The sequence below is a fragment of the Myotis nattereri genome (assembly GCF_964212035.1).
Source record: "Myotis nattereri genome assembly, chromosome: 14".
NCBI classification, from domain to species: domain Eukaryota; kingdom Metazoa; phylum Chordata; class Mammalia; order Chiroptera; family Vespertilionidae; genus Myotis; species Myotis nattereri.
The window spans coordinates 61,021,990-61,049,937 of NC_138089.1; the positions used below are offsets into that span (position 1 = coordinate 61,021,990).

General features: G+C 58.8%; 4 protein-coding genes across 4 annotated transcripts; all 4 read right to left on the reverse strand.

Annotated features, from left to right (window-relative positions):
- Positions 1 to 479: 479 nt before the first annotated feature.
- LOC308529668 (protegrin-2-like) lies at positions 480 to 2,585 on the reverse strand (the record flags this gene model as incomplete). Its single annotated transcript, XM_081105899.1, has 4 exons — positions 480 to 677; positions 1,180 to 1,251; positions 1,371 to 1,478; positions 2,382 to 2,585. The coding sequence occupies 4 exons, from the start codon at positions 2,583 to 2,585 to the stop codon at positions 555 to 557; spliced, it is 507 nt and encodes a 168-aa protein (XP_080962025.1). The 3' UTR covers positions 480 to 554.
- A 6,297-nt stretch (positions 2,586 to 8,882) lies between these two features.
- Positions 8,883 to 10,996, reverse strand: LOC308530002 (protegrin-2-like). The gene is made up of 4 exons (XM_081106421.1): positions 10,784 to 10,996; positions 9,773 to 9,880; positions 9,582 to 9,653; positions 8,883 to 9,079 (listed from the first exon to the last, which is right to left on the reverse strand). The coding sequence occupies exons 1-4, from the start codon at positions 10,985 to 10,987 to the stop codon at positions 8,957 to 8,959; spliced, it is 507 nt and encodes a 168-aa protein (XP_080962547.1). The 5' UTR covers positions 10,988 to 10,996; the 3' UTR covers positions 8,883 to 8,956.
- A 6,268-nt stretch (positions 10,997 to 17,264) lies between these two features.
- Positions 17,265 to 19,378, reverse strand: LOC308530152 (protegrin-2-like). The gene is made up of 4 exons (XM_081106630.1): positions 19,166 to 19,378; positions 18,155 to 18,262; positions 17,964 to 18,035; positions 17,265 to 17,461 (listed from the first exon to the last, which is right to left on the reverse strand). Exons 1-4 carry the CDS (start codon positions 19,367 to 19,369, stop codon positions 17,339 to 17,341), a joined length of 507 nt encoding a protein of 168 aa, XP_080962756.1. The 5' UTR covers positions 19,370 to 19,378; the 3' UTR covers positions 17,265 to 17,338.
- A 6,281-nt stretch (positions 19,379 to 25,659) lies between these two features.
- Positions 25,660 to 27,869, reverse strand: LOC308529640 (protegrin-2-like). The gene is made up of 4 exons (XM_081105867.1): positions 27,561 to 27,869; positions 26,550 to 26,657; positions 26,359 to 26,430; positions 25,660 to 25,856 (listed from the first exon to the last, which is right to left on the reverse strand). The coding sequence occupies exons 1-4, from the start codon at positions 27,762 to 27,764 to the stop codon at positions 25,734 to 25,736; spliced, it is 507 nt and encodes a 168-aa protein (XP_080961993.1). The 5' UTR covers positions 27,765 to 27,869; the 3' UTR covers positions 25,660 to 25,733.
- Positions 27,870 to 27,948: the final 79 nt, after the last annotated feature.

A 27,948-nucleotide genomic window follows, 5' to 3' on the forward strand; every position in this document is an offset into this window, starting at 1 on the left:
TGATGAGAGAGAAAAACTGATCGGCTGCCTCCTGCACGGCCCCCACTGGGGATCAAGCCCACAACCCTGGCCTGCGCCCTGAGCAGGAATCCAACTGCCACCTCCTGGTTCACAGGTTAGTGCTCAACCACTGAGCCACCCCCGCCTTAATCCTCACCCAAGGATTTCTTGTTTTTATTCATTTAGAGAGAGAGAGATAGAGAGACAGACAGACATCAATGTGAGCGAGAAACATTGACCTGTTGCCTCCCAAATGCACCCCAACCAGGGATGGGCCTGAGAGCAGGGAAGTGCCTGACCGGGAAGAACCAAACCCTTTCGGTCCAGGATGATGCTCCAATCACCTGAGTCACCGCCCAAGTCCCCCCCAACCCCCCCCCCACCCAATTTACTGATTTTCAGGAAAAGAGACACACAGAGCCGCACGGCTTCACTGCGGCGAGCGAGAGAAGGCGACGCAAGTGACAGTGACGCCTGAGGAGGAGGCTTTCCCAGATTTTATTGGTCAGAGCCCAGAGGCCGAGGCCAGGGCCAAACAGACATCAGGGCTCTTCTTAAGGCGAGAGGTTCTCAAAAACGTCCCTGGGTCTCCTGCCTCGATTCCTGATCCTATCCCAAATAAGCCCAAAGATGCCTGGCAGCCTCACCGCCCTGGGGTTCAATCCGACGTCCTTGATCTGTGCAGGGGGAGGAAACGGGCTCCATGTGGGGCTGGGCCGAATCAGGAGCCCCCACCTGCACCCCCTTCCCGGGCCAGTGAGGCGCCTCAGGGCCCGGCTCCCCCTCTGTCTGTGACCTTGGGAGCCTGCGGTGGAGCCCCCACCCCTTAAACAGATGAGGAAATTGAGGCGCAGAGATGCCCAGTGGCCTCCCCAGGTCACAGGCCCGTCCAGCAAAGCCGGGGCGGAACCGGGCTGAAAGCTCATCAGCACAATGAGCAACTCCCCAGCCTCAGCAGGAACCTTCTGGAAGGTGGCTGCCTGCCCCCTGCTGGGCCTCACCCGGAGTCTGAGGCTGCTGGTCGGGGGGCTCGGAGGGGGCCTTTCTAACAGGCTCCTGGGCAGGGACCGCACTCAGATGCAGGCTGGGGCTGGGGGAGGAGGGGAGGGGGCTGCCTGGGCCCAGGACGCTCCAGGCACCACACCCCTCGGCCCCCAGGTCTCAGAAGGGGCCGCTCACCTCCTGGCAGTCGACGTCATAGTAGCCGGTGTCCTGGTCCAGGGTGACGGTCCCCGCGCACGCCTTCACCAGCTGCAAGGGCGCAGGTCACACCTCCACCCGGTGCTGAGCCCTCCCGGCCGCCCCGTCCCTGGGAATGTGACCCGAGGCCTCCTGTGCAGCATCTCGGGGCGCCCCAGCCCCCAGCTCACCCCGTTCTCCTTGAAGTCACACTGCTCAGGGGGCTGCCGCGTGGTCCTGGGGCACACGGTCTCCTTCAGGGTGAAGCTCACCGGCTTCGGGGTGTCTGGGTTCAGGTCCTGGCGGGAGATAAAGTGGGGAGACCAGGGATGGGCCTCTGCTTGGTTCCCTGGTCTCCCCCCGCCCCCCCAAAGAGAACAGCCGTCAGCAGCCCCTGCCCTGTCCCTGGCGCTGGTTTGGTGCTGGGTGTGGGCAGGGGGGAGAGGGCAGAGCCCGCACAGCTCCAAGGGGACCCGGGGCGCAGGGCCTCCTGGGGCCTCCTGTGTGGGCGGCAGATGAGCTCAGGACACTCAAAGCAGGGCCGTGCCCTCGTCCGCTTGGCTCAGGGCACCTTCAGTCCTGGGTTCAATTCCTGGGCAAGGGCACCTGCCCGGGCTGCAGGCTGGATCCCCAGGAGGGGGCGTGCAGGAGTCAGCTGATCAATGAATCTCATCAGGGATGTTTCTCTCTCTCTCCCTCCCTCTTCCTCCCTGAAATCAATAAGAATCTATTTAGCCCTGGCCGGTGTGGCTCAGTGGGTTTGCTCGTGCGTGAGGCAACCCATAGATGTGTCTCTCACATTGATATTTCTCTCCGTCTTTCCCTCTCTCTTCCACTGTCTCTAAAAATCAATGGAGAAATATCCTCAGGTGAGGATTTTAAACTAATAATTATAATAAAATGAAAACAAAAATAGATTTTTAAAAATAAATAAATAAATAAAGCAGGGAGTCACAGCCCAGCCCCATGGCCTGCCGGTCCCTGGGACCCCAGAAGCCCTGAAGCCTGAGTGTGGGGTTGGGGGGACCTCATTGCACAGAATAGATTCGCAGGCGGGGGCGGCCTCTGGGAGGGGACACAGCCCTGGCAGGTGCCCTGGAGGAGGGGGGACCCCTGGAGGGAGCAGCCTCCCTGAGGGCGCCCAAGCAGAAGCCAAGGGAATGGCAGAGGCCAGAGCAGCGCCCGTCCTGCCCCCCACTCACGCCCTGGGGCTGCGGGTCCTGCTGCAGGAGGCGGTAGAGGCTGGCCTCCCGGGAGCGCTGGTTGAAGCCCTGCACAGCCAGGCCCACCGCCTCCTGGTAGCTCAGGGCCCGGGCGTCGGCAGGAGGCAGGGGCATGGCCAGGCCCAGCAGCAGCAGCAGCAGCGGCCAGCGCCCCCAGCACAGGCTGTTCCTCTGGGTCGCCATGTCCCCGAGTGGAGTCCCCCCAGCACGCAGGGCCCCCTTTATGCAGCCGGACTGGCCCCCCTGCCCGGGCCGGCGGCTGGGCTTGCCTCAGCTCCCTGTTGCCTCACAGGCTGCTGCTCGGTGGGCGAGGTCTCTCCTGGGCAACGTGAAGAAATGGTTTCCCCATCTCCCCACCTGCTCCTTCTTCCTCCTGGGACACTTTCCCCTTCCCCACCCCCCCACCCACCCCCCCCTCCCGCCTGGATCCTGCACCCCCTCCCTTCCTCCCCGCTGAATGCAGCCTCACCCTCCAGACACCACCGCCTCCGGGCTCCAGGCTGCCCCAGACCACAGTCACCATCCTCACCATCCTCACCTTCCTCACCTTCCTCACCATCCTCACCATCCTCACCATCCTCACCTTCCTCACCATTGTTATGGGGATCCTTTGGCTGCTGCTGACCCATTTCACACACACATACCCGCCTTCAGGAGCCCCCCACCCTCTGCTGGCATCAGGGCCTGGAGTCATTTTTTTTTATGCATTTTTATTGATTTCAGAGAGGAAGGGAGAGGAGTGAGAGACAGAAACATCAATGATGAGAGAGAACCATGGATGGGCTGCCTCCTGCACACCCCACACTGGGGATCGAGCCCACAACCTGGGCATATGTCCCTGACCAGCATTAGAATTGTGACCTCCTGGTTCATAGGCTGACAGTCAACCACTGAGCCCTGCAGGGCGGGCCGGGCCTGGAGTCTCCTTGCTCCCATGGCCCTCCCCCCAGCCCTGCAGGCCCCAGGCGCCAGGCTGCTGCAGACACCGCCCCAGTGGGCGCACGGAGCCACCTGCTCTCTCCCGTCTCCCTGACATGCCGGCCACCAACCAAGCCCTCCCTGACCTCCAGCCGGATGGGGCCACCGTCTCCTCTCTGCTCCCGCAGCCTTCGGACGTCTCTTCCGATTTGATCCCAGATGAGCCCGGTCAGTGCTCTAGTGGCAACAGGCCCGGGCGGCTGCAGGGAGGGAGCACCTGGGAGAGGAGAGGCAGCGTGCCAGGGGCCCAGCGGCAGCATGGACGTGCAGGCCAGCGCCCCTGGGAGTGGCCGTGCGGCCAGGAGGCCTGGGTCGCTGCTGGCCTCTTGGCTTGGGGGCCTCTTGGGGTTTGGACATCTGGGGTGGAGGGTGCTGTTGCGCACTCGGCCTCGGGAGAAGGAAGGAGAAATGGGCTTGTGTGCAACCTGGTTTCACAGCCGGGATTGCCCCAGGGGCTCTGGACCAAGCCGGGATTGCACACGGGCCCTGGATAGTGGCTGGGAGGAAGTCAGCCCAGGACACCGGCCCCTCAGCTCTCTCCTGGATCCCTCAGCTTTAGTTCTGGCTTCAGGGTCCCCAAGGAGCCACCAGGGGAGGAGAAGGCATCAGTGCTGGCCCTTAGCCCAGGGAAGGGATCCGTCCAGTCCTGCTCCCTCTAGGGCAGACCCCACCCCTCAGAGCGCCTTTCCCACTGGCCACAGGGACCTCTGCCTGGGCCAGGCCCCCACACGCCTCCCGCTCCGAATCAGCAGAGCCAGGGCTTCCCCAGGTCCTCCGACGCCTGCAAGTCAGGACGGGGCCCGGGGATCGCCGACCCTCTCTGGCCCACAGCACAGGGTCCCGGCTTCCAGCCTCCAGGCTGAGCCCCAGCCAGGACGGTGCGTGCGGGTGGGCGTCCGCCACCCAGGAGGGAGGCTGACCACACCCTCAGAAGCGATGGCCGCCTCTCCCCTGGGGAGCGAGGGGGCTCTCCCCAGCCTGCCTTTTCCAGTGTATCTCTCATGAACAAGGTGATCAGAAGATTCCAGGGGAGTCCAGCTGGCGTGGCTCAGGGGTTGAACATGGACCTATGAACCGGGAGGTCGGGGTTCGACTCCCACTCAGAGCACATGCCCAGGTTGTGGGCTCCATCCCCAGTGTGGGGCGTGCAGGGGGCAGCCGATCAATGATTCTCTCTCATCACTGATGTTTCTGTGGAGAGCGGCTACCGCATTTGGACAGGTTCAAGCCTGGGACTAATGAGAGGGCTCAGTCCTCTCGTGGCAGAGCCCTCCCGGCACCAGGACAGCCAAAGGCTATGGTTGTGAGCTTGGCCTGATGGTCTGATCCTGTGGGCCACATGGCTGAGTGATGTGGGCTGCGGGAGGTGCAGTAACAAAGCTTGATCAGGTGCCTGTAAGTGAGTGGATTCGAATCCCGTGAGAACGTTGTAACCACGCCCTTACTTTGCCTCGTGGAATCTGCTATAACATAAGGACTCGGCTTGCAGGCACTGGCGCTGTCGCTATCTCTCCATCAGAGGGGACAGCGTCCCACCCAGACCCAGCTTTCTTCTCTTGTCGGTCTTTTCTCCATCCTTCACCGCCCCCTCTCGGGCTCCCAAACCTGGCTGAGCTGGCTCAGCAGTTTCTATCTCCCTCTCCCTTCCTCTCTGAAATCAATAAAAAAAATTTTTTAAAGAAGATTCTAGGGGAGTCCTGATCAAAAAGGGGAAAATCTGACAGCTTCCCAGGAAGCTTTGACACAGTGGATCTCAAAGTGTGAGCCCCAGACCCTTAGCCTCACAACTCCTGGGAACTTGTTGGAAATGGAAATTCAAAACACACACACTCACACACACACACACACACACACACACACACTCACACACCCCTTTTCATGAACCCGGAATCACACCCTGTGCCCATGAAGTCATCTCACCTTCCTCACTCCTTCCATCCCCTGTGAACACTGATCTGCTTTCTATTTCTAAGGATCTGTCTGTTCTGGTTCTAGCTTCTCAGAGGAATCAAGCCCAGCTGGAGAGGCTCAGGGGTTGAGTATTGACCTATGAAGCAGGAGGTCATGGTGGGTTCCCATCAGGGCACAGGCCTGGGTTGCTGGCTCCATCCCCAGTGTGGGGCGTGCAGGAGGCAGCTGATCCATAATTCTCTCTCATCATTGAAGTTTGTGTGTCTCTCTCTCTCCTTCTCCCATTGTGCTGGGCTGCATATCTGGCGCTTTGGCCAGGCGGGGCACGCTGTCCTTGAACACACAGATAAGAAGGTGCTGACATCAGGCCAGGCCTTGAGATTGGTCTCATGGCCCCCTCCCAGCATGCAGGCCTTCTTTCTCAGAAGGCCCGGAAGTCTCATTCCAAATTTGGGAGACAAAGAAATGGAAAAAGTAAAACTAAAGAGAATTTCCTCCATATTGAGGGCCCAGAATTTGAAAGACACATTTTTCTCTGGGCCTCCACAGAATTTAATAATAAAATGTGACTCCTGTAGTCGGCACCGCAGTTCAGCCTCTGCTTCGGCAGGGTGCTGTAACTGTAGTCACTGGCCAGCTTCATAAAGGCTCCTAAATTTTGATCTGAGTCCCTGGTGGTGGTCTCTGTGGGTCACCCCATTCCACCATCCTCTCTGAAATCAATTTAAGAAATATGTTTAAGAAATAAAAGGAATCAGCCCTAACCAGTTTGGCTCAGTGGAGAGAGCGTCGGCCTGCGGACTGAAGGGTCCCGGGTTTATTCTGGTCAAGGGCATGTACCTTGGTTGCAGGCACATCCCAGTAGGGATGTGCAGGAGGCAGCTGATCGATGTTTCTCTCTCATCGATGTTTCTAAATCTCTATGCCTGTCCCTTCCTGTCTGTAAAAAATCAATAAAAAGAAATTTTTTAAAAAGAAATAAAAGGAATCAAGGTGTGACTTTTGTGTTAGTCGGTTGAGAGGGATTGGTTGACAATAAATAAAATGTGTAACACGAATAGGACGTTCCTGAGAGGCAGGAGGGACTAGGAAGGCCGTGGGCAAACTACTGCCCGAGGCCCGTTTGAAATGAATAAATCTAAAAAAAAAAAAAAAGTCCGTACCCTTTTATGTAATGATGTTTACTTTGAATTTATATTAGTTCACACAAATACTCCATCCATGCTTTTGTTCGAGCCCTCGGTCCAGTTTAAGAACCCATTGTGGCCCTTGAGTCAAAAAGTTTGCCCACCCCTGGACTAGGAGCTCAGGAAACAGGAGCGGAAAGACCCTGAGGATGAAACAGGGACGGGAAAGCCGACCCAAGAGTGGGTGCAGCGCTGGTCCCCGGGGACACCTGGCCCAGCCTGGAGGCCGCGGGCTGGGCATGGGCCTGCTGGACTCCAAAGCCCAGTGTCCGCCTCCCAGGGAGACCACCCCTGGGTGGGTTCACATTTGCATATGGCTGCAGGGCTTCCTGCTCTTGTCAGGAGGACTCCTGGGAGGAGCCTGGAGCAAAGGAATCCTGAAGGCTCTCTCCTTCCCCCTAGGTGCAGTCACCCCGAGTGGGACCTGGGGTCTGACAGTGTCCAAGGCTGCCCCCCGGGTCGAGCTTGGGGGGCACATGCTCTGCATGGAGCTCAGCATGTCTATCACAGAGCCAGGGACTGGCTCAGCCACAGCCTCTATCCAGGACTCAACATCCGCCCCTGCCGGTGTGGCTCAGTGGAGAGAGCGTCGGCCTGCAGACCGGAGGATCCCGGGTTCCATTCCTTCAAGGGCACATGCCTGGGTTGCAGGCTCCTCCTGGCCCAGGCCCTGCTTGGGGCTCGTGCAGGAGACAGCCAATCGACGTGTTTCTTTGACATCGATGTTTCTGTCTTTCCCTCTCTCTGCCACTCTCTCTAAAAATCAATGGGGAAAAATGAATAAATAATAAAATAAAATAAAAATAAGAGAGAGAGAGAGAGAGAGAGAGAGAGAGAGAGAGAGAAGAGAAAAATCAATGGAAAAATATTCTCGGGTGAGGATAAAAAAACAAAAAAAAAGACTCAAGCACATTAATGGGGAGAAACTCATTCTTCCTCAACTAGACCTGAGGCTATAATGGATGTTTTTTTATTTTAGGAAGAGTTATTTTATTTTTTAATATGTTTATTGATTTCAGAGAGGAAGGGAGAGGGAGAGAAACATCAGTGAAGAGAGAATCATTGATCAGCTCCTCCTGCACGCCCCCTACTGGGCCTGGAACCCGCAACCCGGGCATGTGCCCTTGAGTGGAATTGAATCTGGGATCCATGGTCCGCAGGCTGACGCTCTAGCCACTGAGCCAATCCAGCCAGGGCTTGATTCTTTTTTTTAAATAAATCCTTTATTGTTGAAAGTGTTCCGTATGTCTCCTTCCCCCGTCGCCCTGTCCCAGCCCCTGCGGTAAGTGTCCATTGGTTCTGCCATGTGCAGGCACCAGTCCTTCGGCTGTTCCAGGCGGGCGCCTGGGGCCCTCAGCGGTCTGGCCCAGGGCCGCTCCTCCCGGGGCGGCTAGTGGCTGAGCACAGGGTGCTGGTGATCCGCGTGGGATGCCCTGAGGGTTCTCCCTGGTGGGGAGCGCAGCACGGAGTCCCCGGTTCAGGGTGTCCCCCTGCTCCTCAGGGAGCAGCGATGTCAGCGCCTCCCGGTCGTGGGGCCGAGGGCCTGCGGGAGTCTGATGGCTCCTCCCTGGTGGGTGCCCATCGTGAGAAGCCCACAGGCCCCGGCAGTCACGGCAGGTTAGTGGGTGCTTCTGGGGTCCCCTTGCACTCCTCATCCCCCTTCTCCCCCCGCAGCACACACACATGAAGTAACAGGAACCCTCAGCAGAAGGGCCCCTCTAGGCCGGAAACCATGTGGGCAGGTCCGGGTTCTGCAGGGCCTTCTCCTGGAGGCTCCCAGAGGCGGGGAGGGGCGGGGGGAGCTCCATGGGAGCCGCCGGGTTTCATCCTCACATAAGGAGAGGTGCCTATTGCTGTTATTTCTTTATTCTAATATATTTTTATTGATTTCAGAGAGAAAGGGAGGGAGAGATAGAAACATGAGTGATGAGAGAGAAAAACTGATCGGCTGCCTCCTGCACGGCCCCCACTGGGGATCAAGCCCACAACCCTGGCCTGCGCCCTGAGCAGGAATCCAACTGCCACCTCCTGGTTCACAGGTTAGTGCTCAACCACTGAGCCACCCCCGCCTTAATCCTCACCCAAGGATTTCTTGTTTTTATTCATTTAGAGAGAGAGAGATAGAGAGACAGACAGACATCAATGTGAGCGAGAAACATTGACCTGTTGCCTCCCAAATGCACCCCAACCAGGGATGGGCCTGAGAGCAGGGAAGTGCCTGACCGGGAAGAACCAAACCCTTTCGGTCCAGGATGATGCTCCAATCACCTGAGTCACCGCCCAAGTCCCCCCCAACCCCCCCCCCACCCAATTTACTGATTTTCAGGAAAAGAGACACACAGAGCCGCACGGCTTCACTGCGGCGAGCGAGAGAAGGCGACGCAAGTGACAGTGACGCCTGAGGAGGAGGCTTTCCCAGATTTTATTGGTCAGAGCCCAGAGGCCGAGGCCAGGGCCAAACAGACATCAGGGCTCTTCTTAAGGCGAGAGGTTCTCAAAAACGTCCCTGGGTCTCCTGCCTCGATTCCTGATCCTATCCCAAATAAGCCCAAAGATGCCTGGCAGCCTCACCGCCCTGGGGTTCAATCCGACGTCCTTGATCTGTGCAGGGGGAGGAAACGGGCTCCATGTGGGGCTGGGCCGAATCAGGAGCCCCCACCTGCACCCCCTTCCCGGGCCAGTGAGGCGCCTCAGGGCCCGGCTCCCCCTCTGTCTGTGACCTTGGGAGCCTGCGGTGGAGCCCCCACCCCTTAAACAGATGAGGAAATTGAGGCGCAGAGATGCCCAGTGGCCTCCCCAGGTCACAGGCCCGTCCAGCAAAGCCGGGGCGGAACCGGGCTGAAAGCTCATCAGCACAATGAGCAACTCCCCAGCCTCAGCAGGAACCTTCTGGAAGGTGGCTGCCTGCCCCCTGCTGGGCCTCACCCGGAGTCTGAGGCTGCTGGTCGGGGGGCTCGGAGGGGGCCTTTCTAACAGGCTCCTGGGCAGGGACCGCACTCAGATGCAGGCTGGGGCTGGGGGAGGAGGGGAGGGGGCTGCCTGGGCCCAGGACGCTCCAGGCACCACACCCCTCGGCCCCCAGGTCTCAGAAGGGGCCGCTCACCTCCTGGCAGTCGACGTCATAGTAGCCGGTGTCCTGGTCCAGGGTGACGGTCCCCGCGCACACCTTCACCAGCTGCAAGGGCGCAGGTCACACCTCCACCCGGTGCTGAGCCCTCCCGGCCGCCCCGTCCCTGGGAATGTGACCCGAGGCCTCCTGTGCAGCATCTCGGGGCGCCCCAGCCCCCAGCTCACCCCGTTCTCCTTGAAGTCACACTGCTCAGGGGGCTGCCGCGTGGTCCTGGGGCACACGGTCTCCTTCAGGGTGAAGCTCACCGGCTTCGGGGTGTCTGGGTTCAGGTCCTGGCGGGAGATAAAGTGGGGAGACCAGGGATGGGCCTCTGCTTGGTTCCCTGGTCTCCCCCCGCCCCCCCAAAGAGAACAGCCGTCAGCAGCCCCTGCCCTGTCCCTGGCGCTGGTTTGGTGCTGGGTGTGGGCAGGGGGGAGAGGGCAGAGCCCGCACAGCTCCAAGGGGACCCGGGGCGCAGGGCCTCCTGGGGCCTCCTGTGTGGGCGGCAGATGAGCTCAGGACACTCAAAGCAGGGCCGTGCCCTCGTCCGCTTGGCTCAGGGCACCTTCAGTCCTGGGTTCAATTCCTGGGCAAGGGCACCTGCCCGGGCTGCAGGCTGGATCCCCAGGAGGGGGCGTGCAGGAGTCAGCTGATCAATGAATCTCATCAGGGATGTTTCTCTCTCTCTCCCTCCCTCTTCCTCCCTGAAATCAATAAGAATCTATTTAGCCCTGGCCGGTGTGGCTCAGTGGGTTTGCTCGTGCGTGAGGCAACCCATAGATGTGTCTCTCACATTGATATTTCTCTCCGTCTTTCCCTCTCTCTTCCACTGTCTCTAAAAATCAATGGAGAAATATCCTCAGGTGAGGATTTTAAACTAATAATTATAATAAAATGAAAACAAAAATAGATTTTTAAAAATAAATAAATAAATAAAGCAGGGAGTCACAGCCCAGCCCCATGGCCTGCCCTTCCCTGGGACCCCAGAAGCCCTGAAGCCTGAGTGTGGGGTTGGGGGGACCTCATTGCACAGAATAGATTCGCAGGCGGGGGCGGCCTCTGGGAGGGGACACAGCCCTGGCAGGTGCCCTGGAGGAGGGGGGACCCCTGGAGGGAGCAGCCTCCCTGAGGGCGCCCAAGCAGAAGCCAAGGGAATGGCAGAGGCCAGAGCAGCGCCCGTCCTGCCCCCCACTCACGCCCTGGGGCTGCGGGTCCTGCTGCAGGAGGCGGTAGAGGCTGGCCTCCCGGGAGCGCTGGTTGAAGCCCTGCACAGCCAGGCGCACCGCCTCCTGGTAGCTCAGGGCCCGGGCGTCGGCAGGAGGCAGGGGCATGGCCAGGCCCAGCAGCAGCAGCAGCAGCGGCCAGCGCCCCCAGCACAGGCTGTTCCTCTGGGTCGCCATGTCCCCGAGTGGAGTCCCCCCAGCACGCAGGGCCCCCTTTATGCAGCCGGACTGGCCCCCCTGCCCGGGCCGGCGGCTGGGCTTGCCTCAGCTCCCTGTTGCCTCACAGGCTGCTGCTCGGTGGGCGAGGTCTCTCCTGGGCAACGTGAAGAAATGGTTTCCCCATCTCCCCACCTGCTCCTTCTTCCTCCTGGGACACTTCCCCCTTCCCCACCCCCCCACCCACCCCCCCCTCCCGCCTGGATCCTGCACCCCCTCCCTTCCTCCCCGCTGAATGCAGCCTCACCCTCCAGACACCACCGCCTCCGGGCTCCAGGCTGCCCCAGACCACAGTCACCATCCTCACCTTCCTCACCTTCCTCACCATCCTCACCATCCTCACCTTCCTCACCATTGTTATGGGGATCCTTTGGCTGCTGCTGACCCATTTCACACACACATACCCGCCTTCAGGAGCCCCCCACCCTCTGCTGGCATCAGGGCCTGGAGTCATTTTTTTTTATGCATTTTTATTGATTTCAGAGAGGAAGGGAGAGGAGTGAGAGACAGAAACATCAATGATGAGAGAGAACCATGGATGGGCTGCCTCCTGCACACCCCACACTGGGGATCGAGCCCACAACCTGGGCATATGTCCCTGACCAGCATTAGAATTGTCACCTCCTGGTTCATAGGCTGACAATCAACCACTGAGCCCTGCAGGGCGGGCAGGGCCTGGAGTCTCCTTGCTCCCATGGCCCTCCCCCCAGCCCTGCAGGCCCCAGGCGCCAGGCTGCTGCACACGCCGCCCCAGTGGGCGCACGGAGCCACCTGCTCTCTCCCGTCTCCCTGACACGCCGGCCACCAACCAAGCCCTCCCTGACCTCCAGCCGGATGGGGCCACCGTCTCCTCTCTGCTCCCGCAGCCTTCGGACGTCTCTTCCGATTTGATCCCAGATGAGCCCGGTCAGTGCTCTAGTGGCAACAGGCCCGGGCGGCTGCAGGGAGGGAGCACCTGGGAGAGGAGAGGCAGCGTGCCAGGGGCCCAGCGGCAGCATGGACGTGCAGGCCAGCGCCCCTGGGAGTGGCCGTGCGGCCAGGAGGCCTGGGTCGCTGCTGGCCTCTTGGCTTGGGGGCCTCTTGGGGTTTGGACATCTGGGGTGGAGGGTGCTGTTGCGCACTCGGCCTCGGGAGAAGGAAGGAGAAATGGGCTTGTGTGCAACCTGGTTTCACAGCCGGGATTGCCCCAGGGGCTCTGGACCAAGCCGGGATTGCACACGGGCCCTGGATAGTGGCTGGGAGGAAGTCAGCCCAGGACACCGGCCCCTCAGCTCTCTCCTGGATCCCTCAGCTTTAGTTCTGGCTTCAGGGTCCCCAAGGAGCCACCAGGGGAGGAGAAGGCATCAGTGCTGGCCCTTAGCCCAGGGAAGGGATCCGTCCAGTCCTGCTCCCTCTAGGGCAGACCCCACCCCTCAGAGCGCCTTTCCCACTGGCCACAGGGACCTCTGCCTGGGCCAGGCCCCCACACGCCTCCCGCTCCGAATCAGCAGAGCCAGGGCTTCCCCAGGTCCTCCGACGCCTGCAAGTCAGGACGGGGCCCGGGGATCGCCGACCCTCTCTGGCCCACAGCACAGGGTCCCGGCTTCCAGCCTCCAGGCTGAGCCCCAGCCAGGACGGTGCGTGCGGGTGGGCGTCCGCCACCCAGGAGGGAGGCTGACCACACCCTCAGAAGCGATGGCCGCCTCTCCCCTGGGGAGCGAGGGGGCTCTCCCCAGCCTGCCTTTTCCAGTGTATCTCTCATGAACAAGGTGATCAGAAGATTCCAGGGGAGTCCAGCTGGCGTGGCTCAGGGGTTGAACATGGACCTATGAACCGGGAGGTCGGGGTTCGACTCCCACTCAGAGCACATGCCCAGGTTGTGGGCTCCATCCCCAGTGTGGGGCGTGCAGGGGGCAGCCGATCAATGATTCTCTCTCATCACTGATGTTTCTGTGGAGAGCGGCTACCGCATTTGGACAGGTTCAAGCCTGGGACTAATGAGAGGGCTCAGTCCTCTCGTGGCAGAGCCCTCCCGGCACCAGGACAGCCAAAGGCTATGGTTGTGAGCTTGGCCTGATGGTCTGATCCTGTGGGCCACATGGCTGAGTGATGTGGGCTGCGGGAGGTGCAGTAACAAAGCTTGATCAGGTGCCTGTAAGTGAGTGGATTCGAATCCCGTGAGAACGTTGTAACCACGCCCTTACTTTGCCTCGTGGAATCTGCTATAACATAAGGACTCGGCTTGCAGGCACTGGCGCTGTCGCTATCTCTCCATCAGAGGGGACAGCGTCCCACCCAGACCCAGCTTTCTTCTCTTGTCGGTCTTTTCTCCATCCTTCACCGCCCCCTCTCGGGCTCCCAAACCTGGCTGAGCTGGCTCAGCAGTTTCTATCTCCCTCTCCCTTCCTCTCTGAAATCAATAAAAAAAAATTTTTAAAGAAGATTCTAGGGGAGTCCTGATCAAAAAGGGGAAAATCTGACAGCTTCCCAGGAAGCTTTGACACAGTGGATCTCAAAGTGTGAGCCCCAGACCCTTAGCCTCACAACTCCTGGGAACTTGTTGGAAATGGAAATTCAAAACACACACACTCACACACACACACACACACACACACACACTCACACACCCCTTTTCATGAACCCGGAATCACACCCTGTGCCCATGAAGTCATCTCACCTTCCTCACTCCTTCCATCCCCTGTGAACACTGATCTGCTTTCTATTTCTAAGGATCTGTCTGTTCTGGTTCTAGCTTCTCAGAGGAATCAAGCCCAGCTGGAGAGGCTCAGGGGTTGAGTATTGACCTATGAAGCAGGAGGTCATGGTGGGTTCCCATCAGGGCACAGGCCTGGGTTGCTGGCTCCATCCCCAGTGTGGGGCGTGCAGGAGGCAGCTGATCCATAATTCTCTCTCATCATTGAAGTTTGTGTGTCTCTCTCTCTCCTTCTCCCATTGTGCTGGGCTGCATATCTGGCGCTTTGGCCAGGCGGGGCACGCTGTCCTTGAACACACAGATAAGAAGGTGCTGACATCAGGCCAGGCCTTGAGATTGGTCTCATGGCCCCCTCCCAGCATGCAGGCCTTCTTTCTCAGAAGGCCCGGAAGTCTCATTCCAAATTTGGGAGACAAAGAAATGGAAAAAGTAAAACTAAAGAGAATTTCCTCCATATTGAGGGCCCAGAATTTGAAAGACACATTTTTCTCTGGGCCTCCACAGAATTTAATAATAAAATGTGACTCCTGTAGTCGGCACCGCAGTTCAGCCTCTGCTTCGGCAGGGTGCTGTAACTGTAGTCACTGGCCAGCTTCATAAAGGCTCCTAAATTTTGATCTGAGTCCCTGGTGGTGGTCTCTGTGGGTCACCCCATTCCACCATCCTCTCTGAAATCAATTTAAGAAATATGTTTAAGAAATAAAAGGAATCAGCCCTAACCAGTTTGGCTCAGTGGAGAGAGCGTCGGCCTGCGGACTGAAGGGTCCCGGGTTTATTCTGGTCAAGGGCATGTACCTTGGTTGCAGGCACATCCCAGTAGGGATGTGCAGGAGGCAGCTGATCGATGTTTCTCTCTCATCGATGTTTCTAAATCTCTATGCCTGTCCCTTCCTGTCTGTAAAAAATCAATAAAAAGAAATTTTTTAAAAAGAAATAAAAGGAATCAAGGTGTGACTTTTGTGTTAGTCGGTTGAGAGGGATTGGTTGACAATAAATAAAATGTGTAACACGAATAGGACGTTCCTGAGAGGCAGGAGGGACTAGGAAGGCCGTGGGCAAACTACTGCCCGAGGCCCGTTTGAAATGAATAAATCTAAAAAAAAAAAAAAAGTCCGTACCCTTTTATGTAATGATGTTTACTTTGAATTTATATTAGTTCACACAAATACTCCATCCATGCTTTTGTTCGAGCCCTCGGTCCAGTTTAAGAACCCATTGTGGCCCTTGAGTCAAAAAGTTTGCCCACCCCTGGACTAGGAGCTCAGGAAACAGGAGCGGAAAGACCCTGAGGATGAAACAGGGACGGGAAAGCCGACCCAAGAGTGGGTGCAGCGCTGGTCCCCGGGGACACCTGGCCCAGCCTGGAGGCCGCGGGCTGGGCATGGGCCTGCTGGACTCCAAAGCCCAGTGTCCGCCTCCCAGGGAGACCACCCCTGGGTGGGTTCACATTTGCATATGGCTGCAGGGCTTCCTGCTCTTGTCAGGAGGACTCCTGGGAGGAGCCTGGAGCAAAGGAATCCTGAAGGCTCTCTCCTTCCCCCTAGGTGCAGTCACCCCGAGTGGGACCTGGGGTCTGACAGTGTCCAAGGCTGCCCCCCGGGTCGAGCTTGGGGGGCACATGCTCTGCATGGAGCTCAGCATGTCTATCACAGAGCCAGGGACTGGCTCAGCCACAGCCTCTATCCAGGACTCAACATCCGCCCCTGCCGGTGTGGCTCAGTGGAGAGAGCGTCGGCCTGCAGACCGGAGGATCCCGGGTTCCATTCCTTCAAGGGCACATGCCTGGGTTGCAGGCTCCTCCTGGCCCAGGCCCTGCTTGGGGCTCGTGCAGGAGACAGCCAATCGACGTGTTTCTTTGACATCGATGTTTCTGTCTTTCCCTCTCTCTGCCACTCTCTCTAAAAATCAATGGGGAAAAATGAATAAATAATAAAATAAAATAAAAATAAGAGAGAGAGAGAGAGAGAGAGAGAGAGAGAGAGAGAGAAGAGAAAAATCAATGGAAAAATATTCTCGGGTGAGGATAAAAAAACAAAAAAAAAGACTCAAGCACATTAATGGGGAGAAACTCATTCTTCCTCAACTAGACCTGAGGCTATAATGGATGTTTTTTTATTTTAGGAAGAGTTATTTTATTTTTTAATATGTTTATTGATTTCAGAGAGGAAGGGAGAGGGAGAGAAACATCAGTGAAGAGAGAATCATTGATCAGCTCCTCCTGCACGCCCCCTACTGGGCCTGGAACCCGCAACCCGGGCATGTGCCCTTGAGTGGAATTGAATCTGGGATCCATGGTCCGCAGGCTGACGCTCTAGCCACTGAGCCAATCCAGCCAGGGCTTGATTCTTTTTTTTAAATAAATCCTTTATTGTTGAAAGTGTTCCGTATGTCTCCTTCCCCCGTCGCCCTGTCCCAGCCCCTGCGGTAAGTGTCCATTGGTTCTGCCATGTGCAGGCACCAGTCCTTCGGCTGTTCCAGGCGGGCGCCTGGGGCCCTCAGCGGTCTGGCCCAGGGCCGCTCCTCCCGGGGCGGCTAGTGGCTGAGCACAGGGTGCTGGTGATCCGCGTGGGATGCCCTGAGGGTTCTCCCTGGTGGGGAGCGCAGCACGGAGTCCCCGGTTCAGGGTGTCCCCCTGCTCCTCAGGGAGCAGCGATGTCAGCGCCTCCCGGTCGTGGGGCCGAGGGCCTGCGGGAGTCTGATGGCTCCTCCCTGGTGGGTGCCCATCGTGAGAAGCCCACAGGCCCCGGCAGTCACGGCAGGTTAGTGGGTGCTTCTGGGGTCCCCTTGCACTCCTCATCCCCCTTCTCCCCCCGCAGCACACACACATGAAGTAACAGGAACCCTCAGCAGAAGGGCCCCTCTAGGCCGGAAACCATGTGGGCAGGTCCGGGTTCTGCAGGGCCTTCTCCTGGAGGCTCCCAGAGGCGGGGAGGGGCGGGGGGAGCTCCATGGGAGCCGCCGGGTTTCATCCTCACATAAGGAGAGGTGCCTATTGCTGTTATTTCTTTATTCTAATATATTTTTATTGATTTCAGAGAGAAAGGGAGGGAGAGATAGAAACATGAGTGATGAGAGAGAAAAACTGATCGGCTGCCTCCTGCACGGCCCCCACTGGGGATCAAGCCCACAACCCTGGCCTGCGCCCTGAGCAGGAATCCAACTGCCACCTCCTGGTTCACAGGTTAGTGCTCAACCACTGAGCCACCCCCGCCTTAATCCTCACCCAAGGATTTCTTGTTTTTATTCATTTAGAGAGAGAGAGATAGAGAGACAGACAGACATCAATGTGAGCGAGAAACATTGACCTGTTGCCTCCCAAATGCACCCCAACCAGGGATGGGCCTGAGAGCAGGGAAGTGCCTGACCGGGAAGAACCAAACCCTTTCGGTCCAGGATGATGCTCCAATCACCTGAGTCACCGCCCAAGTCCCCCCCAACCCCCCCCCCACCCAATTTACTGATTTTCAGGAAAAGAGACACACAGAGCCGCACGGCTTCACTGCGGCGAGCGAGAGAAGGCGACGCAAGTGACAGTGACGCCTGAGGAGGAGGCTTTCCCAGATTTTATTGGTCAGAGCCCAGAGGCCGAGGCCAGGGCCAAACAGACATCAGGGCTCTTCTTAAGGCGAGAGGTTCTCAAAAACGTCCCTGGGTCTCCTGCCTCGATTCCTGATCCTATCCCAAATAAGCCCAAAGATGCCTGGCAGCCTCACCGCCCTGGGGTTCAATCCGACGTCCTTGATCTGTGCAGGGGGAGGAAACGGGCTCCATGTGGGGCTGGGCCGAATCAGGAGCCCCCACCTGCACCCCCTTCCCGGGCCAGTGAGGCGCCTCAGGGCCCGGCTCCCCCTCTGTCTGTGACCTTGGGAGCCTGCGGTGGAGCCCCCACCCCTTAAACAGATGAGGAAATTGAGGCGCAGAGATGCCCAGTGGCCTCCCCAGGTCACAGGCCCGTCCAGCAAAGCCGGGGCGGAACCGGGCTGAAAGCTCATCAGCACAATGAGCAACTCCCCAGCCTCAGCAGGAACCTTCTGGAAGGTGGCTGCCTGCCCCCTGCTGGGCCTCACCCGGAGTCTGAGGCTGCTGGTCGGGGGGCTCGGAGGGGGCCTTTCTAACAGGCTCCTGGGCAGGGACCGCACTCAGATGCAGGCTGGGGCTGGGGGAGGAGGGGAGGGGGCTGCCTGGGCCCAGGACGCTCCAGGCACCACACCCCTCGGCCCCCAGGTCTCAGAAGGGGCCGCTCACCTCCTGGCAGTCGACGTCATAGTAGCCGGTGTCCTGGTCCAGGGTGACGGTCCCCGCGCACACCTTCACCAGCTGCAAGGGCGCAGGTCACACCTCCACCCGGTGCTGAGCCCTCCCGGCCGCCCCGTCCCTGGGAATGTGACCCGAGGCCTCCTGTGCAGCATCTCGGGGCGCCCCAGCCCCCAGCTCACCCCGTTCTCCTTGAAGTCACACTGCTCAGGGGGCTGCCGCGTGGTCCTGGGGCACACGGTCTCCTTCAGGGTGAAGCTCACCGGCTTCGGGGTGTCTGGGTTCAGGTCCTGGCGGGAGAGAAAGTGGGGAGACCAGGGATGGGCCTCTGCTTGGTTCCCTGGTCTCCCCCCGCCCCCCCAAAGAGAACAGCCGTCAGCAGCCCCTGCCCTGTCCCTGGCGCTGGTTTGGTGCTGGGTGTGGGCAGGGGGGAGAGGGCAGAGCCCGCACAGCTCCAAGGGGACCCGGGGCGCAGGGCCTCCTGGGGCCTCCTGTGTGGGCGGCAGATGAGCTCAGGACACTCAAAGCAGGGCCGTGCCCTCGTCCGCTTGGCTCAGGGCACCTTCAGTCCTGGGTTCAATTCCTGGGCAAGGGCACCTGCCCGGGCTGCAGGCTGGATCCCCAGGAGGGGGCGTGCAGGAGTCAGCTGATCAATGAATCTCATCAGGGATGTTTCTCTCTCTCTCCCTCCCTCTTCCTCCCTGAAATCAATAAGAATCTATTTAGCCCTGGCCGGTGTGGCTCAGTGGGTTTGCTCGTGCGTGAGGCAACCCATAGATGTGTCTCTCACATTGATATTTCTCTCCGTCTTTCCCTCTCTCTTCCACTGTCTCTAAAAATCAATGGAGAAATATCCTCAGGTGAGGATTTTAAACTAATAATTATAATAAAATGAAAACAAAAATAGATTTTTAAAAATAAATAAATAAATAAAGCAGGGAGTCACAGCCCAGCCCCATGGCCTGCCCTTCCCTGGGACCCCAGAAGCCCTGAAGCCTGAGTGTGGGGTTGGGGGGACCTCATTGCACAGAATAGATTCGCAGGCGGGGGCGGCCTCTGGGAGGGGACACAGCCCTGGCAGGTGCCCTGGAGGAGGGGGGACCCCTGGAGGGAGCAGCCTCCCTGAGGGCGCCCAAGCAGAAGCCAAGGGAATGGCAGAGGCCAGAGCAGCGCCCGTCCTGCCCCCCACTCACGCCCTGGGGCTGCGGGTCCTGCTGCAGGAGGCGGTAGAGGCTGGCCTCCCGGGAGCGCTGGTTGAAGCCCTGCACAGCCAGGCGCACCGCCTCCTGGTAGCTCAGGGCCCGGGCGTCGGCAGGAGGCAGGGGCATGGCCAGGCCCAGCAGCAGCAGCAGCAGCGGCCAGCGCCCCCAGCACAGGCTGTTCCTCTGGGTCGCCATGTCCCCGAGTGGAGTCCCCCCAGCACGCAGGGCCCCCTTTATGCAGCCGGACTGGCCCCCCTGCCCGGGCCGGCGGCTGGGCTTGCCTCAGCTCCCTGTTGCCTCACAGGCTGCTGCTCGGTGGGCGAGGTCTCTCCTGGGCAACGTGAAGGAATGGTTTCCCCATCTCCCCACCTGCTCCTTCTTCCTGCTGGGACACTTCCCCCTTCCCCACCCCCCCACCCACCCCCCCCTCCCGCCTGGATCCTGCACCCCCTCCCTTCCTCCCCGCTGAATGCAGCCTCACCCTCCAGACACCACCGCCTCCGGGCTCCAGGCTGCCCCAGACCACAGTCACCATCCTCACCTTCCTCACCTTCCTCACCATCCTCACCATCCTCACCTTCCTCACCATTGTTATGGGGATCCTTTGGCTGCTGCTGACCCATTTCACACACACATACCCGCCTTCAGGAGCCCCCCACCCTCTGCTGGCATCAGGGCCTGGAGTCATTTTTTTTTATGCATTTTTATTGATTTCAGAGAGGAAGGGAGAGGAGTGAGAGACAGAAACATCAATGATGAGAGAGAACCATGGATGGGCTGCCTCCTGCACACCCCACACTGGGGATCGAGCCCACAACCTGGGCATATGTCCCTGACCAGCATTAGAATTGTGACCTCCTGGTTCATAGGCTGACAGTCAACCACTGAGCCCTGCAGGGCGGGCCGGGCCTGGAGTCTCCTTGCTCCCATGGCCCTCCCCCCAGCCCTGCAGGCCCCAGGCGCCAGGCTGCTGCAGACACCGCCCCAGTGGGCGCACAGAGCCACCTGCTCTCTCCCGTCTCCCTGACACTCCGGCCACCAACCAAGCCCTCCCTGACCTCCAGCCGGATGGGGCCACCGTCTCCTCTCTGCTCCCGCAGCCTTCGGACGTCTCTTCCGATTTGATCCCAGATGAGCCCGGTCAGTGCTCTAGTGGCAACAGGCCCGGGCGGCTGCAGGGAGGGAGCACCTGGGAGAGGAGAGGCAGCGTGCCAGGGGCCCAGCGGCAGCATGGACGTGCAGGCCAGCGCCCCTGGGAGTGGCCGTGCGGCCAGGAGGCCTGGGTCGCTGCTGGCCTCTTGGCTTGGGGGCCTCTTGGGGTTTGGACATCTGGGGTGGAGGGTGCTGTTGCGCACTCGGCCTCGGGAGAAGGAAGGAGAAATGGGCTTGTGTGCAACCTGGTTTCACAGCCGGGATTGCCCCAGGGGCTCTGGACCAAGCCGGGATTGCACACGGGCCCTGGATAGTGGCTGGGAGGAAGTCAGCCCAGGACACCGGCCCCTCAGCTCTCTCCTGGATCCCTCAGCTTTAGTTCTGGCTTCAGGGTCCCCAAGGAGCCACCAGGGGAGGAGAAGGCATCAGTGCTGGCCCTTAGCCCAGGGCAGGGATCCGCCCAGTCCTGCTCCCTCTAGGGCAGACCCCACCCCTCAGAGCGCCTTTCCCACTGGCCACAGGGACCTCTGCCTGGGCCAGCCCCCCACACGCCTCCCGCTCCGAATCAGCAGAGCCAGGGCTTCCCCAGGTCCTCCGACGCCTGCAAGTCAGGACGGGGCCCGGGGATCGCCAACCCTCTCTGGCCCACAGCACAGGGTCCCGGCTTCCAGCCTCCAGGCTGAGCCCCAGCCAGGACGGTGCGTGAGGGTGGGCGTCCGCCACCCAGGAGGGAGGCTGACCAGACCCTCAGAAGCGATGGCCGCCTCTCCCCTGGGGAGCGAGGGGGCTCTCCCCAGCCTGCCTTTTCCAGTGTCTCTCTCATGAACAAGGTGATCAGAAGATTCCAGGGGAGTCCAGCTGGCGTGGCTCAGGGGTTGAACATGGACCTATGAACCGGGAGGTCGGGGTTCGACTCCCACTCAGAGCACATGCCCAGGTTGTGGGCTCCATCCCCAGTGTGGGGCGTGCAGGGGGCAGCCGATCAATGATTCTCTCTCATCACTGATGTTTCTGTGGAGAGCGGCTACCGCATTTGGACAGGTTCAAGCCTGGGACTAATGAGAGGGCTCAGTCCTCTCGTGGCAGAGCCCTCCCGGCACCAGGACAGCCAAAGGCTATGGTTGTGAGCTTGGCCTGATGGTCTGATCCTGTGGGCCACGTGGCTGAGTGATGTGGGCTGCGGGAGGTGCAGTAACAAAGCTTGATCAGGTGCCTGTAAGTGAGTGGATTCGAATCCCGTGAGAACGTTGTAACCACGCCCTTACTTTGCCTCGTGGAATCTGCTATAACATAAGGACTCGGCTTGCAGGCACTGGCGCTGTCGCTATCTCTCCATCAGAGGGGACAGCGTCCCACCCAGACCCAGCTTTCTTCTCTTGTCTGTCTTTTCTCCATCCTTCACCGCCCCCTCTCGGGCTCCCAAACCTGGCTGAGCTGGCTCAGCAGTTTCTATCTCCCTCTCCCTTCCTCTCTGAAATCAATAAAAAAAATTTTTTAAAGAAGATTCTAGGGGAGTCCTGATCAAAAAGGGGAAAATCTGACAGCTTCCCAGGAAGCTTTGACACAGTGGATCTCAAAGTGTGAGCCCCAGACCCTTAGCCTCACAACTCCTGGGAACTTGTTGGAAATGGAAATTCAAAACACACACACTCACACACACACACACACACACACACACACACTCACACACCCCTTTTCATGAACCCGGAATCACACCCTGTGCCCATGAAGTCATCTCACCTTCCTCACTCCTTCCATCCCCTGTGAACACTGATCTGCTTTCTATTTCTAAGGATCTGTCTGTTCTGGTTCTAGCTTCTCAGAGGAATCAAGCCCAGCTGGAGAGGCTCAGGGGTTGAGTATTGACCTATGAAGCAGGAGGTCATGGTGGGTTCCCATCAGGGCACAGGCCTGGGTTGCTGGCTCCATCCCCAGTGTGGGGCGTGCAGGAGGCAGCTGATCCATAATTCTCTCTCATCATTGAAGTTTGTGTGTCTCTCTCTCTCCTTCTCCCATTGTGCTGGGCTGCATATCTGGCGCTTTGGCCAGGCGGGGCACGCTGTCCTTGAACACACAGATAAGAAGGTGCTGACATCAGGCCAGGCCTTGAGATTGGTCTCATGGCCCCCTCCCAGCATGCAGGCCTTCTTTCTCAGAAGGCCCGGAAGTCTCATTCCAAATTTGGGAGACAAAGAAATGGAAAAAGTAAAACTAAAGAGAATTTCCTCCATATTGAGGGCCCAGAATTTGAAAGACACATTTTTCTCTGGGCCTCCACAGAATTTAATAATAAAATGTGACTCCTGTAGTCGGCACCGCAGTTCAGCCTCTGCTTCGGCAGGGTGCTGTAACTGTAGTCACTGGCCAGCTTCATAAAGGCTCCTAAATTTTGATCTGAGTCCCTGGTGGTGGTCTCTGTGGGTCACCCCATTCCACCATCCTCTCTGAAATCAATTTAAGAAATATGTTTAAGAAATAAAAGGAATCAGCCCTAACCAGTTTGGCTCAGTGGAGAGAGCGTCGGCCTGCGGACTGAAGGGTCCCGGGTTTATTCTGGTCAAGGGCATGTACCTTGGTTGCAGGCACATCCCAGTAGGGATGTGCAGGAGGCAGCTGATCGATGTTTCTCTCTCATCGATGTTTCTAAATCTCTATGCCTGTCCCTTCCTGTCTGTAAAAAATCAATAAAAAGAAATTTTTTAAAAAGAAATAAAAGGAATCAAGGTGTGACTTTTGTGTTAGTCGGTTGAGAGGGATTGGTTGACAATAAATAAAATGTGTAACACGAATAGGACGTTCCTGAGAGGCAGGAGGGACTAGGAAGGCCGTGGGCAAACTACTGCCCGAGGCCCGTTTGAAATGAATAAATCTAAAAAAAAAAAAAAAGTCCGTACCCTTTTATGTAATGATGTTTACTTTGAATTTATATTAGTTCACACAAATACTCCATCCATGCTTTTGTTCGAGCCCTCGGTCCAGTTTAAGAACCCATTGTGGCCCTTGAGTCAAAAAGTTTGCCCACCCCTGGACTAGGAGCTCAGGAAACAGGAGCGGAAAGACCCTGAGGATGAAACAGGGACGGGAAAGCCGACCCAAGAGTGGGTGCAGCGCTGGTCCCCGGGGACACCTGGCCCAGCCTGGAGGCCGCGGGCTGGGCATGGGCCTGCTGGACTCCAAAGCCCAGTGTCCGCCTCCCAGGGAGACCACCCCTGGGTGGGTTCACATTTGCATATGGCTGCAGGGCTTCCTGCTCTTGTCAGGAGGACTCCTGGGAGGAGCCTGGAGCAAAGGAATCCTGAAGGCTCTCTCCTTCCCCCTAGGTGCAGTCACCCCGAGTGGGACCTGGGGTCTGACAGTGTCCAAGGCTGCCCCCCGGGTCGAGCTTGGGGGGCACATGCTCTGCATGGAGCTCAGCATGTCTATCACAGAGCCAGGGACTGGCTCAGCCACAGCCTCTATCCAGGACTCAACATCCGCCCCTGCCGGTGTGGCTCAGTGGAGAGAGCGTCGGCCTGCAGACCGGAGGATCCCGGGTTCCATTCCTTCAAGGGCACATGCCTGGGTTGCAGGCTCCTCCTGGCCCAGGCCCTGCTTGGGGCTCGTGCAGGAGACAGCCAATCGACGTGTTTCTTTGACATCGATGTTTCTGTCTTTCCCTCTCTCTGCCACTCTCTCTAAAAATCAATGGGGAAAAATGAATAAATAATAAAATAAAATAAAAATAAGAGAGAGAGAGAGAGAGAGAGAGAGAGAGAGAGAGAGAGAGAGAGAAGAGAAAAATCAATGGAAAAATATTCTCGGGTGAGGATAAAAAAACAAAAAAAAAGACTCAAGCACATTAATGGGGAGAAACTCATTCTTCCTCAACTAGACCTGAGGCTATAATGGATGTTTTTTTATTTTAGGAAGAGTTATTTTATTTTTTAATATGTTTATTGATTTCAGAGAGGAAGGGAGAGGGAGAGAAACATCAGTGAAGAGAGAATCATTGATCAGCTCCTCCTGCACGCCCCCTACTGGGCCTGGAACCCGCAACCCGGGCATGTGCCCTTGACTGGAATTGAATCTGGGATCCATGGTCCGCAGGCTGACGCTCTAGCCACTGAGCCAATCCAGCCAGGGCTTGATTCTTTTTTTTAAATAAATCCTTTATTGTTGAAAGTGTTCCATATGTCTCCTTCCCCCGTCGCCCTGTCCCAGCCCCTGCGGTAAGTGTCCATTGGTTCTGCCATGTGCAGGCACCAGTCCTTCGGCTGTTCCAGGCGGGCGCCTGGGGCCCTCAGCGGTCTGGCCCAGGGCCGCTCCTCCCGGGGCGGCTAGTGGCTGAGCACAGGGTGCTGGTGATCCGCGTGGGATGCCCTGAGGGTTCTCCCTGGTGGGGAGCGCAGCACGGAGTCCCCGGTTCAGGGTGTCCCCCTGCTCCTCAGGGAGCAGCGATGTCAGCGCCTCCCGGTCGTGGGGCCGAGGGCCTGCGGGAGTCTGATGGCTCCTCCCTGGTGGGTGCCCATCGTGAGAAGCCCACAGGCCCCGGCAGTCACGGCAGGTTAGTGGGTGCTTCTGGGGTCCCCTTGCACTCCTCATCCCCCTTCTCCCCCCGCAGCACACACACATGAAGTAACAGGAACCCTCAGCAGAAGGGCCCCTCTAGGCCGGAAACCATGTGGGCAGGTCCGGGTTCTGCAGGGCCTTCTCCTGGAGGCTCCCAGAGGCGGGGAGGGGCGGGGGGAGCTCCATGGGAGCCGCCGGGTTTCATCCTCACATAAGGAGAGGTGCCTATTGCTGTTATTTCTTTATTCTAATATATTTTTATTGATTTCAGAGAGAAAGGGAGGGAGAGATAGAAACATGAGTGATGAGAGAGAAAAACTGATCGGCTGCCTCCTGCACGGCCCCCACTGGGGATCAAGCCCACAACCCTGGCCTGCGCCCTGAGCAGGAATCCAACTGCCACCTCCTGGTTCACAGGTTAGTGCTCAACCACTGAGCCACCCCCGCCTTAATCCTCACCCAAGGATTTCTTGTTTTTATTCATTTAGAGAGAGAGAGATAGAGAGACAGACAGACATCAATGTGAGCGAGAAACATTGACCTGTTGCCTCCCAAATGCACCCCAACCAGGGATGGGCCTGAGAGCAGGGAAGTGCCTGACCGGGAAGAACCAAACCCTTTCGGTCCAGGATGATGCTCCAATCACCTGAGTCACCGCCCAAGTCCCCCCCAACCCCCCCCCCCCCACCCAATTTACTGATTTTCAGGAAAAGAGACACACAGAGCCGCACGGCTTCACTGCGGCGAGCGAGAGAAGGCGACGCAAGTGACAGTGACGCCTGAGGAGGAGGCTTTCCCAGATTTTATTGGTCAGAGCCCAGAGGCCGAGGCCAGGGCCAAACAGACATCAGGGCTCTTCTTAAGGCGAGAGGTTCTCAAAAACGTCCCTGGGTCTCCTGCCTCGATTCCTGATCCTATCCCAAATAAGCCCAAAGATGCCTGGCAGCCTCACCGCCCTGGGGTTCAATCCGACGTCCTTGATCTGTGCAGGGGGAGGAAATGGGCTCCATGTGGGGCTGGGCCGAATCAGGAGCCCCCACCTGCACCCCCTTCCCGGGCCAGTGAGGCGCCTCAGGGCCCGGCTCCCCCTCTGTCTGTGACCTTGGGAGCCTGCGGTGGAGCCCCCACCCCTTAAACAGATGAGGAAATTGAGGCGCAGAGATGCCCAGTGGCCTCCCCAGGTCACAGGCCCGTCCAGCAAAGCCGGGGCGGAACCGGGCTGAAAGCTCATCAGCACAATGAGCAACTCCCCAGCCTCAGCAGGAACCTTCTGGAAGGTGGCTGCCTGCCCCCTGCTGGGCCTCACCCGGAGTCTGAGGCTGCTGGTCGGGGGGCTGGGAGGGGGCCTTTCTAACAGGCTCCTGGGCAGGGACCGCACTCAGATGCAGGCTGGGGCTGGGGGAGGAGGGGAGGGGGCTGCCTGGGCCCAGGACGCTCCAGGCACCACACCCCTCGGCCCCCAGGTCTCAGAAGGGGCCGCTCACCTCCTGGCAGTCGACGTCATAGTAGCCGGTGTCCTGGTCCAGGGTGACGGTCCCCGCGCACACCTTCACCAGCTGCAAGGGCGCAGGTCACACCTCCACCCGGTGCTGAGCCCTCCCGGCCGCCCCGTCCCTGGGAATGTGACCCGAGGCCTCCTGTGCAGCATCTCGGGGCGCCCCAGCCCCCAGCTCACCCCGTTCTCCTTGAAGTCACACTGCTCAGGGGGCTGCCGCGTGGTCCTGGGGCACACGGTCTCCTTCAGGGTGAAGCTCACCGGCTTCGGGGTGTCTGGGTTCAGATCCTGGCGGGAGATAAAGTGGGGAGACCAGGGATGGGCCTCTGCTTGGTTCCCTGGTCTCCCCCCGCCCCCCCAAAGAGAACAGCCGTCAGCAGCCCCTGCCCTGTCCCTGGCGCTGGTTTGGTGCTGGGTGTGGGCAGGGGGGAGAGGGCAGAGCCCGCACAGCTCCAAGGGGACCCGGGGCGCAGGGCCTCCTGGGGCCTCCTGTGTGGGCGGCAGATGAGCTCAGGACACTCAAAGCAGGGCCGTGCCCTCGTCCGCTTGGCTCAGGGCACCTTCAGTCCTGGGTTCAATTCCTGGGCAAGGGCACCTGCCCGGGCTGCAGGCTGGATCCCCAGGAGGGGGCGTGCAGGAGTCAGCTGATCAATGAATCTCATCAGGGATGTTTCTCTCTCTCTCCCTCCCCCTTCCTCCCTGAAATCAATAAGAATCTATTTAGCCCTGGTCGGTGTGGCTCAGTGGGTTTGCTCGTGCATGAGGCAACCCATAGATGTGTCTCTCACATCGATATTTCTCTCCATCTTTCCCTCTCTCTTCCACTGTCTCTAAAAATCAATGGAGAAATATCCTCAGGTGAGGATTTTAAACTAATAATTATAATAAAATGAAAACAAAAATAGATTTTTAAAAATAAATAAATAAATAAAGCAGGGAGTCACAGCCCAGCCCCATGGCCTGCCGGTCCCTGGGACCCCAGAAGCCCTGAAGCCTGAGTGTGGGGTTGGGGGGACCTCATTGCACAGAATAGATTCGCAGGCGGGGGCGGCCTCTGGGAGGGGACACAGCCCTGGCAGGTGCCCTGGAGGAGGGGGGACCCCTGGAGGGAGCAGCCTCCCTGAGGGCGCCCAAGCAGAAGCCAAGGGAATGGCAGAGGCCAGAGCAGCGCCCGTCCTGCCCCCCACTCACGCCCTGGGGCTGCGGGTCCTGCTGCAGGAGGCGGTAGAGGCTGGCCTCCCGGGAGCGCTGGTTGAAGCCCTGCACAGCCAGGCGCACCGCCTCCTGGTAGCTCAGGGCCCGGGCGTCGGCAGGAGGCAGGGGCATGGCCAGGCCCAGCAGCAGCAGCAGCAGCGGCCAGCGCCCCCAGCACAGGCTGTTCCTCTGGGTCGCCATGTCCCCGAGTGGAGTCCCCCCAGCACGCAGGGCCCCCTTTATGCAGCCGGACTGGCCCCCCTGCCCGGGCCGGCGGCTGGGCTTGCCTCAGCTCCCTGTTGCCTCACAGGCTGCTGCTCGGTGGGCGAGGTCTCTCCTGGGCAACGTGAAGAAATGGTTTCCCCATCTCCCCACCTGCTCCTTC